The sequence below is a fragment of the Atractosteus spatula genome, chromosome 24 (assembly GCF_055471065.1).
Source record: "Atractosteus spatula isolate fAtrSpa1 chromosome 24, fAtrSpa1.hap1, whole genome shotgun sequence".
In the NCBI taxonomy this organism is placed as follows: Eukaryota; Metazoa; Chordata; class Actinopteri; order Semionotiformes; family Lepisosteidae; genus Atractosteus; species Atractosteus spatula.
In genome coordinates this window covers 13,676,964-13,689,791 of record NC_142729.1, presented here as the reverse complement: position 1 = coordinate 13,689,791, position 12,828 = coordinate 13,676,964, and the positions used below count along the sequence as shown (strand labels likewise).

The 12,828-nt window shown below is 37.8% G+C and overlaps 1 protein-coding gene across 1 annotated transcript; it reads left to right on the top strand.

Moving 5' to 3' along the window:
- Nucleotides 1–318: 318 nt before the first annotated feature.
- Nucleotides 319–10,005, top strand: LOC148815944 (protein N-terminal asparagine amidohydrolase-like). The gene is made up of 10 exons (XM_088904755.1): nt 319–494; nt 1,354–1,456; nt 2,514–2,579; nt 3,420–3,522; nt 3,991–4,064; nt 4,536–4,589; nt 4,704–4,757; nt 6,703–6,806; nt 8,276–8,395; nt 9,661–10,005. The coding sequence occupies exons 1-10, from the start codon at nt 411–413 to the stop codon at nt 9,817–9,819; spliced, it is 921 nt and encodes a 306-aa protein (XP_088760881.1). The 5' UTR covers nt 319–410; the 3' UTR covers nt 9,820–10,005.
- The last annotated feature ends 2,823 nt before the right edge of the window (nt 10,006–12,828 follow it).

The following is a 12,828-nucleotide window of genomic DNA, read 5'->3' as shown; positions in this document are numbered from 1 at the left end:
TTCATTTAAATATTCTGTTGTTGGTAACAAGGACAATATATTTAAAATATAAAATCTATTAATATTTAAATACATTAAAATGTATTTAAATGCACCCTAATACTCTATAGGTAAAGAATGTTAATATATATGTTTATAACAACATTAAAACAGCTAAGAAGAAACAAAATCAGAACTAGAAATGACTAGTTTTGCTTTGGGTGTGCTGAAACATGTAGTGAATTACACAACTACCTAACAAGGAAGTAAAGTAAATTCTGAGAAACTTAAAAAAAATACCCAGCATGGATTAAGCAAGTCAGCAGGTCAGCAGGTCATATCCTCCTGTATAAAAATGAAGATTTGTGTTCTAAGTCACCATATAATCAACGATCACAGATTCACTTACAGTAACAGTCCAAATCAGCACCATGCCCCTGTCTGTGAAACACAAGTTGGTTGAGGACTTTGAAACTATTGAAGAATTCTGGGCAAAATATGGAGAAGATTTACAGGTACTTTACAATGCTTTTTTATATATCTTGCAAAAAAATAAATTATCGCAACATAAAAGTAAAATAAAACATGCATATTGGAACCTTTTACAGCATACATGGCATTGTATAGGAAGAAACGTAAAACATTTAACTTTCTGTCAAAGCTCTGGAATTAAATACATGTACTATTTTTGTTTTCCATGCTAGAATACTTTACTATTTATATATTATTCATAATTAATCAAATGCTTAATAAACGCATATAGACTCTGTTTATCCAGTATACTACATTTGAAAATATCTTGGAAATTATGCTGTGTTCACATTCATGAGATTGCCACCCAATCAGTGGTTCCAATCAATATTTAAGTATAGTCTTAAAAGATGTATTGGACAATTTGTGCTTATAAATTGTATACATATGAGCATTTCATTTGTGTAATTTAATTTGATGACAGAGTATCTGCATTAAAAACTGACCGCTGACAGATTGAATTGTGAAATGACTGCTTGTATAGTATTGTATGTATTTAATAGATAAACGATATAGTTTCATCAATCACAGTATTGATAAGCGTGAGGCATGCATGAAGCACAGTTACAAAACAGTGCTGGCAATGCAGACTATTATGTATCAAACTAATCTGTTTGAAGTGTAATCCATGTATAGAAACAGAGGTAAAGGAAGACTTTCTGCTGTCTTTCTGCTGTCTGCCGTCATGCTTTTTTCAGCAGTTTGGAAACTTTGGCATTTGCGGAGTGATTCACAAAACTTTGAAGCAGTCTCAAACTGTCTCTGGGTATTTTAAAAGTCATTCAAAATCCTTTTATACAAAAGCTGGATTTTCCATGCAGTGACAATAATTTTGTGTTACAGCCTGAAGCTGAAAAATTCAAGCAGCAACCTGAAGTGAAAGAGCAACCAAATTATCTGCTTTATGTTTCTCAGAGAGAATATGCAACGATTGACCTTAGTAAAGGTAGAATCCTGAAATATATTTTATATTAAAAAACTTTTTTTTCCATATGAGTTTACATTCCATGAATCTGCAGTTTGTTGGGAAGGAGGTAGCCTTTGTTGTTGTGTTTTCAAAGAAGTTTTGTATTGTTCCTTAGGTATTCTTAATTGCACCACTTCTGTTGAGTTATATTGAGTGATGGTGCTCTAGCTGTTATGCTTTGTAATATAAAGGAAATTACAAAACATAACAAAATAATGACTTTTTATGATGATTTGTTTATTGTCTTTTATGAAAAAGTGTCAGAATCACTCAAAACAGGGGGATCTGATGAGGGCTTAAGCAAAAGAAATAATGTAGAACAAAAACACAAGTACAACTAAAGTTAGATGATCGTAAAGGAAAGCAAATACATACTGTATAGCCCCATTGCAGGAGAGTTGACTACAGATTTTACAGTTTAAGATGATGGGAAAGAGTTGAAAAGATGGAGATGGGGAAAAAAAGGGGAGCCGAGATGGGGTGGAGCTGGGAAGGATTTTATATCCATTGATGAATGTCATTTAAAAACAGATGACAAAACATGAAATCACTTACCCATTACAATTTACTCAACGTTTTAATTTTGTGAATAACTTCAAAACACATGAGCAGTGACCTGTGCTGTGGACTGATATGGTACTGTAGCTGGGTCATATTTTGGAATAATAATAAAGTTTCTTATAAAGTGGACATTTTGTTACATCAAAAGATGTAATGCCAACCTTGAAATATGACCCCAAAGTACAACTGAACCATCTAGGAATGTTCGTTTCTATACTGAGTCAACAGCACATATCAAGTTCTTTAAAGACAATTTAATACTATTATAGGAGACAGGAAGTGTTAACAAAACTAAAAAATAGCTATTTTTTCATGTTTATATCCATCTTGAATGGATTACAAATAGTGATAATCATTGTTTTACTATAAGGTGAAGTATTTTAAAAAAGCACATAACAAATATAGGGAGAAAAGAAGCCAAACAAAGACTGAGGGGCAAAGAACATTTTGTGACATTTCTTTTCAACTGTTACAGGACCTGTGACTAGAATCGGAAGTGATGAGGCAACCACCTGCCACATTATTGTCCTCCATTGCCCAGGTTAGTTACTGCTTAACTGGAGCAGAAAAGTAAAAGTAGCAAGACATTATTTTTAAAAAGAACTCTACAAGAACATGAAAGCAATGTTTTCTATTTCAGAAAATAGCAACGATTATCTGAAAATAGGTATAAATTAGTACTTTTCTTTATTCTTTCCTTTACATTCTGACAGGACTTTTCTGACATTTGGCTAATCTAGCCTGCCTGGTAGTGAGTACCTAACTGGTCCAAGAATCTAATCTAGCCATTTCCTGAAAGCAGGGACACTTTGTTATACAAAGAGTTTATACTAAACATAAGAATGAGATCAATTAGCTACTTGCAACTAAACAGGAGATGAATGGTTTCCTCTCATTTATAGCCTTCATAGTGTCCTTAGATTTTTTAATTACTTGCTCAGATTTACTTATACACAAGCAAGAATTTATTTTATACAAAACAATAAATATGTTGCTAAACTGCCAAGCTGAACTCTCTTCAGCAAAAAACAGTTCAGCTGTCACACATATGTAGTAGTGTTCTTGATTATTTAGTCATGAGTCACGTTTACCATCCTGCACACCACTGTGCATATTTTACTGTTGTAAGTTTTCCTATCAAAACCTCCTTGGGATATTCTTTCTGCTTTACAGGTAATTGTTTAGCAATGCTATATCTCACACAACCCAACTTCATATGGGTAAAAAACAAAACATTATCAGCATCAAGCTATATATTTTGCTTCAATAACTCACAATACTCTGTCCCTCTGATAGATAAAATAATATAATAGTTGTTTTCACACTGGACATTTCACAATGCCAACATTTACTACTAGCTGACTGCTCTGCTCTTTTTCAGGCACTGGCAAGGTCAGCTTGGCTCACATTGATGGCTCCAAAGTGGGTGTTGGAGTGAAAGCATTGGTTGAAGAGATGAAAAAACAATGCAAGGATTTCTCACAGTATGTTATTACAAATAACAATCCTTATAATAGTCCTACACATCAATATTCTAAGACTAAACAGTAACTGTAATATTATGTGTAGCTCAGGAGTAGCATACATGCAGAAAGTAAATTTCTTTGCACATTTATGGTGCTGACTATTATACTCCAGGTCTTGCTTAGTTAGAGAGATCTGATGAAAGTATCCATCCATCAATGTAGTAGTCAGGATACAACCTGGACAGGACACCAGTCCATCACAGAGTACACAAACACAGACAAACGTGCTCACACCAGAAGGAAACCCACACAGACACAGGGAGAGCATACAAACTCACACAGATAGCACCCAGGTCCAGAACTGAATGCAGGGCCCCAGCAATACAAGCCAGCAATGCAAACCATTGTGCCACCCTCTGCTGAAACCATGCTTCACAATTTTACAACTGGTGGCCGACTTTAAAGAAAAGTTTTTTTTTACAACAGGCTGGATCTCTACATGGTTGGGGGATTCTTTGATAAGAAAGGGATTTCCCATGACAACACCATGAAACTGCTTCGTGAGTGAAATTGGCTTAACATTTGTTACAGGCTGTAACAGTGTAATTCAAATTAGAATCTTATCAGATCATAAACTTTGATGTTATGTATACAATCGTGGTCTCTATTATAAATTTTACTTTTGAATTTCAGACCAGAACATAAAGTTATAAATTGTCCCTATAAGCATAGCAAAACTACAGGAAATCAAAGGTGCATGTTTTTTTTAATTAAAACATTGTGATGGCTTGCTTATCTTCAGAGATTAATTTCATGATCCACATAATAAAACTATCAATCAATCCATTGACTATTTGCTTCACACAATGCAGGCTTACAGAGCCTTACAGCCAGCAATTCGCACAAGTTGGGGTACACCCTGGTCAGGACGCCAGTCCATCACAGGGCACACACAGACCCATAGAGGCAGAATACACATTTTAACAGACTTTCTTACAGGTATCCTTCCTTTCTCATTGGTGTAATTGCAGGTGAATTTATGAAGCAAGACTGCCAAATTGAACTTCAGCTGGCCTGTGTGTCAGGTAATGCTGCAGACCCAGAAACCATGTGTAAACTTTTTCATAAGGAACATGTGGATTGGTTTCTCAGTCTCACACAAGGTGGCTCCAGGCTTATATTTTCCTTTTTTTTTCTAGAGATGAATGATGTTAACAGACAGGGGAATCACTGGCCAGTGGTATATGGTGTAGGTAAGACCATTTATGCATTAAAGCTGTGAATACAGATTCAAAAGACATGCAGAAAGAGCATAATCAAATTATTAATCAGCATTAAACGAGGAGAAACAGAATTGAATATGTGAAGGAAGGATATGTCAAAATTGCCTAAATGTTATAACAAACTGCACAATTACTTTCAGAATTCTTGAACAGTACATATAAGTTAAGAAGACACTGTCAAGCTTGGACTGGGACTGACTTTCATCCCACCGTTGCCAATGGCAACCCCAGCACTTGCACGAGCCCACAACCAACTACTGAGCATGTGCACACAAGGCCAAGGAGCCTGTCAGTCAGACCCACATTCCAGCCATCAAAGCAGGTCTTCATCAGTTTAACAAACTCCTTATTTAAGACAGCTCATTCCATTCTGTGTGTCTGTGCATGCCAATGCTTCACTTTCCTCCTGAAAAAAAAAACTCCTACTGGACCACTGATACAGTGGAAATCATTTTTTTTTCTTTTTTTCTGCCAGTGCTCTCTGGATTCTCCAAAGGCAGTTCACCATTTGTTTGACCAGTGGTATCCCATCTTCCAGCAGTTCCATCTTTTTCCCCTATGGGAGCCTCATCCATTTTTATGACATTCCTCTCTCATTTTTACCTCATTCCCTCTTGCTTACTTTCAGGCAGTCTATTACTTTAGCCCTTTACACCACATTACCTGTCTGCCCACATTTTCTCTCTCACTTTGTTTCCAGACATGCCCGAAGTTATTCGCTTGGGCTTCAGCCAGTCCCCTGGCTGCAGCTATTTTTTTCTAAAAAAAAGCTACAGTATGACACTTTGAGTATGAGTATCTGTATAATGCCTGATAATTGAAAGACAAGATTGTCTTGAGTTTTGTTCTGATTCCAGCCACTTAAAAGGAGAACTGAGTGAAAGATCTCAGGAAATCACCTCATATTTGCTTTAGATAATAGCCAGGCTTTCTTGGCACATTAAAATGTCATGTATGGGGTAACAGTTTATTCAGAACTACTTTTTGCTTTGAATCCAAAGTACAACACCTAGCAATTATAATGGGTGTCAGGAAACTTTTCCTCCCGGCTGCAGGTTCTTTTTATCTCTCAGAACTACTAGTACATCCACAGACCAGACAAGACAGTAATCATCTAAAATATCATATTTTATTACAGTATTCTGATCTTCCCATCACATAAACATAACACAGTCATTCCTATAACTACACACCCAATGCAAAGAGCACATGATATGACTCACTCATAGAGCAGTCAAGGGTTCCAGTTACCAGAACAAATGACCCAAATGATCAGTCTGTCACTGCTTCTCTCCGGAACCTGCCTGTGTCTCCTTACACCACGGTGAACATCCCCAGAGGGATTGGATTCATCCTCAGAGGGATTGGAAGTGTGCCTGTGATGTCTTTGGTAGAGGCAGAGCTAACTGCTCAGGCCTCATTGAAGAACTGGCTGAACAAGATGGGGAGGTTTACATACATTGTGAATTTACACCCTGGTCCAGAACCCCCTTCAGGTAACAGGCACAGTCAAAGCTGCCTTGAAACCCCACCCCACCAAAGTGTGTGGTAATTACCTGGCATCTGAGCTATGTGGACCTTTGGTCAGGGTAAGAAGTTCAGAGAACAAGGTGGGAAGTTCAGAGACCAAGGCATTGCATTAACACTTAGGGCGACACTGCCCATTCAGTGACCACTTATGACCAATCAGCCCCAGGCATCTTTTGTCCCACACCCATTATTTTTCACTCTGTGACAAAAATAAGGCAGAAGAACCAAACCAAGGGGAAAATTTAGGAAATTAAGGTCACACAGTGTGAAAATGACTCAACCGTCTTACCTTTATTGACATCTGCCTACAAGAAATAATTGCAGCTCTCATCACCAATCGATTTAAATAATATCTATTTTTCCTTTACCTCCATCCTCTTTCTAGGTGTGAAGATGGATGGTAACTCTTTTCACATCTATCCAGCTACATTTCCTGATAAGGGCCCTGATGCCACTCTGAGAGGAGCAAGACTGACAGTCGACAAGATGGTATAAAAAGCCGTGTCATAGTACCGTCTGGGTGATCTCAGAAGCTGCTCAAAAAGAAGCAGCAACACTTTGCGGCCCCCACACATTCTGAAACACAGAATCACAATGCACGTAGAAAAGCATTGTGTTTAAAAATACCGGAGGATATTGTGAGCGTATAGTACAGTGGGTCATGTTGACCACTGGTTACTAGAAATGATCAACTCAGGCAATATCCTTAAAGGAAAGTGTCAGTGTTTTCAGAATACCCCTTTTATATAGTCTGATGACTTATCATTTGTTTCCATTAGAGTATGACATTGGTGTTTTTTTATTTCAAAATCACTGTGCGCTGAAATGCAAATAAGATTTTAAATGAACTTGGAGGAAATTGCAGATTTACAGATATTAAATGTGGTCTTCTTTTTCAAAATAAATGAAGATTTTGCACAAAAAATACCACCATAGATACTGGTGCAGTGGGAAGTATTGCCTCCATCTTTTTTGCCTATAGGATGGTCTCAATGGCGGCTCAGAAACAGGAAACAAAATTGATTTGAAGATGCACCTGAGTTGACATGTTGGATACAGATACCGAAAAATCAGTTAATTTTGAAACCTAAATTAAAACAGATAGCAGGACTTCCAAATTTTTGGCAATTATTTTTGCCATCAAAATGCGTGTTTTGTGTGATTGGCTTTGATTTACAGTCTGGATCCTGACTATGATTCACCAGTCATTATGTACAGGCATTGTCTTACGCTGGGCAAAGCTATATCTTACGCGGGTCAGCAGCCTGTGTCATTAAACAGTCTTTGTCCTCTAACACTGATTTTAAAAGTTTGTATTCTTAATATGTGGTATTATATTTGTATGAATAGAAGTTTGGACAATGTTGGGGCACTTTAGAAACTATTGGGGCAGTTAATAACTAAAACTTTGTTTTCCAACAACCTTTGCAGAAAATGTTTTAGTAACATTATACTGTTCTAAAATGCAATGAGTACAGAGGGTTTATAGATTTATTTATGTGGATCAAACATTGTTTAAGAAAGAGGAGAACACCATCTATATTTATTTTTTGCTCATTTGAGGCTTACTTAAATATCACCTAAAGCCTATTGGTAACATGCACATTTGTCTGTGTAGAAAAAGGCTTTAATGTTTTAAGTTAAAAGTTCTTTGGTATAAAAAAATGCACATCTACATATATATTTAGGTGCAACTGTTATTCATATTCATCAGCAAAATTTGTATTCATATTGACTGAACATGTATTTATAGAGGTTTTGTATAATATCTTGATAAAATACATTGTAAAATATAATGATTTAAGTAGCTACAATAAAGACTATTTCGTTGGAATCAGTAGAAATCATCAGACTTTTACAGTAAGATAGTGGTGTTGACAGAAAGGCTTGTACCAGTGCTTTGCATTTACTTGTAGTTCCAGAAGAATAAGTTGGAATTTTTTATGTTTATTCTGTAGATGCGTAGAGTGTACGACACTGAGAAGAACATGCTGATGGTTGGACCTTACAACTTCTTTGAAAATATTTTGAAGACTGACGATGACAGCCGTGATTTGACAGATGAGGAGATACGAAGGGTACATTTGATCTGTTGATATCTGTTTATATATGATGCCAAGTCTGACATCTAGATTTGATTTCTACATGTGTCCTCACACACTTTTAATCTTTGTCATATATACATAAAATAAACTCAGAAATACTATTTCTGTGTATGTTTGGCAGTAGAAATGTGGTTTAAAAACAATAAGGTATTCATTTTTTAATCTTTGATTACAAATATCCCTTCTGAAAATATTAAAGAGGGTATAAGTATTATCCTTATTTTGTTCTATAACAATGACTTCAATAACAATCATTCTGAAATATCAAAGTAGTAAGAAACAGCTTCACAGAAATAGGTAATAGGTTTATTCCATGCTGAAAAAAGAAGAAAGAGAACACAACGTTTCAGCCGTGGAGCCTTCTTCAGGTGTGGACCTATTTCACAGAAATAGGTCCACTTTGGTAGTGTGAACAAATATTATACAGTACATTTCACTTGGGAAATTTACAGTTTCACGAAGATATGCTCAAAAGGGATCTCAATGTTAATTTAGATGATTCTATTAAAGACTATAAAGGAATGAGTTAAAAATAAATTATAGCATACAAAGTGAAATTTAAACTTAGGCATGTTATGATTAAATCTTACTATGCACTAATCAGACTTAACTTATAGTAGTAGAAAGAGTTCAAAGTGTACCAAATAAAATGGTTACTGATCTCAGGGGTCTGCTTTCCTGTCATATAAAGACAGGTAAAGAAGTTGAATATCTGTAAGTTTTTGATGCAATACCAGTTTTGTCAATAATTTGCATTCAACTACAGAAGACTAAAATTATTTGTTTTGAAATTCCAGCTCATCAGGCCATACATTTATTAACCCCTCTAAGGAGTTAACGGCTACCAAAATAGCAGGAAAGGCTTGAGTATAAAAGGAAAACAATGGGTTTCTTTAATCATCTGCTGAGTTAATCACATGAGCTACATGTGATTTGACTGACTGATTAGATGTGTGGATAAATGATTTAAGCTTGGGATTGTCTACAAAATAAGCAAGTCAGGCTCTGCAGCTACAGTATTTCACAGACAGGTGTCAGTAATATTATTTGTCTGAAAATGTTTTATATGTATTGACAAATACTACTGTACTAAATACAATAGGAGCAGAGGTGTAAAGAACAGAACCAGTTAAGTAAAGGACTTGACATATCAATACAACCATAATATGACCATAATCAGAATATTATGATATAATATAATGTACATGACATTCATTCTGTTTTCATATTTTCTACAGGCTTTTTCAACCTCACCTCTTGTTGAAAGGCCAGAATTCGTCCAAATGATAAAGGAGCAGTACAAGTATCTTGCAGACCATTTGAAGCTACAAATAATACCCAGTGTTCCTATTGGATATATAATGAACCATGGAAGATGGATTCCATGCACTAACTAAATAACACATTATCAAAGAAAATAAGTGACACGACTGCATTTACTTCCCAAGTCCCTCAACTAAAAGAATGTTACTAAAATTCAAAGAGTGATGGGTCAGATCACTTAATGCTTTTGATCACAAAAAATAAAAAGAATGTTGATTTCTTTCCTGCTACATTTACAAAAATAAAGAGGATTTTGAAAATAACTTGTTTTAATTATGAAAAACTAATTGATGGCTTCTTGATAATGATTGCTTATTGATGGTGTAGTGTGCTCTCACGAGGCACCAGTTCTGTAGGGTTTGGGCATTTACAGGGACAATTATTAATTGTAGCCGTAAATCACAAAATGATTCTTTTGATGGCCTTAGAATCCAACCATGCGATATAACTCAAACAACGCACACACACACGGGTATTAATACACGAGGATACATTTATTAATACATAAAATATGCATATAAACCTTACAGATCTTATTGTGAGGGTTCTCAGAATACAAAAGGTATATATTCATTCAGTTACAAAGAGTTACACATATCAAGAGGACATACGTTCAGTATATCATTCACTTAGACCGTTTCGTAAATGAACTTGGTTATAACTTCTACATTGGATACTCGAAACAAGTACATAACTCTTAGGAATTAAATTGATATCAACTGGTTGGGATAACAATTGAATTCTCGAGCTGTAATGCAGTGAAGTTGAATACTCATCCATTCATTGGGGGTTCAGATCTCCTGCGGGCTCTCTGGCTCCATGCCAGGCTGTGCTGTGCAGCTTGCGACGGTGCGCTGCTGATGCTCACTGACCGGCTAGTTAGTGTTGGCTTTAACTAGCAAAGTTTGTGCACAGGAGAAAAGATGACTGTGGGTCCCAGCAAGTCAGGAAGAGGACCGGTTCGTTCCTGATGAAGCGCTAGTTCTGAATAGTGATTCAGCTGTCCACAGTTCCGACCTGTTCATGAGGCTTGCTGCTGATGCTAACCTCGGGTGGATCCTCTGGTTACTCGTGGCAACCTCCGCTCTAGACTCTTAGAACAAAGGAAAGTTCTGGCACTCGGACACACTGGCCGTTCCGTGGTTGTCCGGGCTGAGTCTCAGGATGGTCAGGAGGCGCGCTGCGAGAATGTCCTGCTCTTGGGAGCCTTTCTGCTCCTGGGCCATCCTGTCCTGGAATTGTCTCAAACCCCTGGAATTCACCTTAGAATTCTCCTACTGGAATAGTCCTACTAGTTCTCCTTCTCCAGGCTCTCTGTTGCCTGTTTTTACCTGGAGGAACTTCAGCTTGTTCATTGGCTGAAAGTTTAATGGGCATCAGAGTCCCACATGGGTTACTCGGCCCTACCAGTCCCTGATTGGTTGATCAAGGTGAGATATGAGTCACTTAGTCCTGACACCTAGGAATGCAGTCCAGATGTCCATCTGGCACTCCCTAAACAGATAGGCGCCAATGGATGACCATTGATCATGATAGCCAGGCTTAGCTAAGTGCATCCCCATTTGGGAGCTGTCCCTTATCAAAAGAAAACATCTTTAAATCAGTCTGCATGAATAGTTTCTCTGTGGCTGCACCACAGAGATGAAGAGAGAGATGGGGCCTCATTTGGGAAAGCACAGCAACACTTAATTCTGTCCTTAAACAAGCATTGCCACTACATATCCCCCCTTTTTGAAGGTCACGAGGTACTGAGGCGTTGTTGCCTTCAAAACGAAACAGAGTTAAGTGATGTCCCTTGTCATTAGAACATTAACCTTAAATGTCCACATTACTTCTCGAGAATTCATACCGGAACCAGCATTGGATACAAACATTATGAACAACATCTGGAGTATGTATAAACAAGGTAGGAGACATTATCTCAGTCTAGGAATTACACATCAGGAAGTTCACTGTCAGTATCTGATACCTCTGTAGGCTGATATTTGGGCTAGAAGTAACTTCCTTTCTTTTGACATGCTACCTTTGACTCATTCATGCTACCCGGAGTACATCTTGATGTAAGAGTACAGCATTCAGAGTACATCCAGTCATGATCCAGCTTCCCAGCAGCAGTGTTACAATAACACCGGTTCCTGTTCCCAGCCCCCCTGAAGAACCACAACACCTGTGTTGGGCACCTGCTAGGGTGGTTTGGAGGTTTGTTCCATTAAAGCAAACTCAACTACCTGTACCTCTTCGGGGCTTACTGTTTCTTGGATTTCTATCCAATTCAATAGTGTGGCACCTAAAGGCATCCACGACCTCAAGTTTGGTCTTATATTGTCTGGTTCCAGACCGTACAGTGTTAAGTCCAAGCTGCACTATGGCCTCCTCGGTAACTTGCAGGAAAACTGATTGGTTAGGTAGCTGGATTGTGGTAGCTGTATCATGCCTGTCACAAGTCATAGTGACAGTTAAATGTGGTGTGCTGACCAGCCATTTACTTCCCACCTGCTCTTCATGGGGTTCATTAACCTCCCTCTGCTCACTGGCAGCTTTACACCCTTCATTGGTGAATCATTTAGACACAGCCAATGGATAGCTTTGGTAGCCATACCCATCTCAAGATTTGGAACCAAATTCAATCTTGGATTGCCTTCTGGGTGAGCTATGAGCGATGGGGTGGTTAATGTCACATCCTCCTCTACTGAGAAGAGTGGCCTCAAGTGGGTTGGGAATTGTGCCATGGCTAGACTGGCTACAGTGGCACTAAGCTCCCTTAAGAGGTCTTGTGTCAACATTCTGGCCTGTTGCACACAAGCATAAACCCACTGTATAACACCAACAATCATGTCCACTAGGTGGGGGATAAGATTCAACCCTGTTGCATAGGAAGTTGCCTGTAGGGTTTTCCCTAGGCTTTCCAGCTTTTGCTGCTGTCGATACAGTCTGTCACTACCGTCTTGCATCTCTGACACCTGCCTTCTTGGGGCAGTCAGGGTGAGAGTGCCAATAGCACACAAACCTACCAGAAATAGCAAAAGCACAACAGTGGCGGCAGCAACCAGTCCTCCCAAAAGTCTTTTAGGGTGGCTGATCCC

Coding starts and splice junctions, on each gene's coding strand:
- LOC148815944 (XM_088904755.1), top strand. CDS start 411: ATGCCCCTGTCTGTGAAACACAAGTTGGTTGAGGACTTTGAAACTATT. Junction 495..1,353: donor AATATGGAGAAGATTTACAG/GTACTTTACAAT, acceptor TTTGTGTTACAG/CCTGAAGCTGAAAAATTCAA. Junction 3,523..3,990: donor CAATGCAAGGATTTCTCACA/GTATGTTATTAC, acceptor TTTTTACAACAG/GCTGGATCTCTACATGGTTG.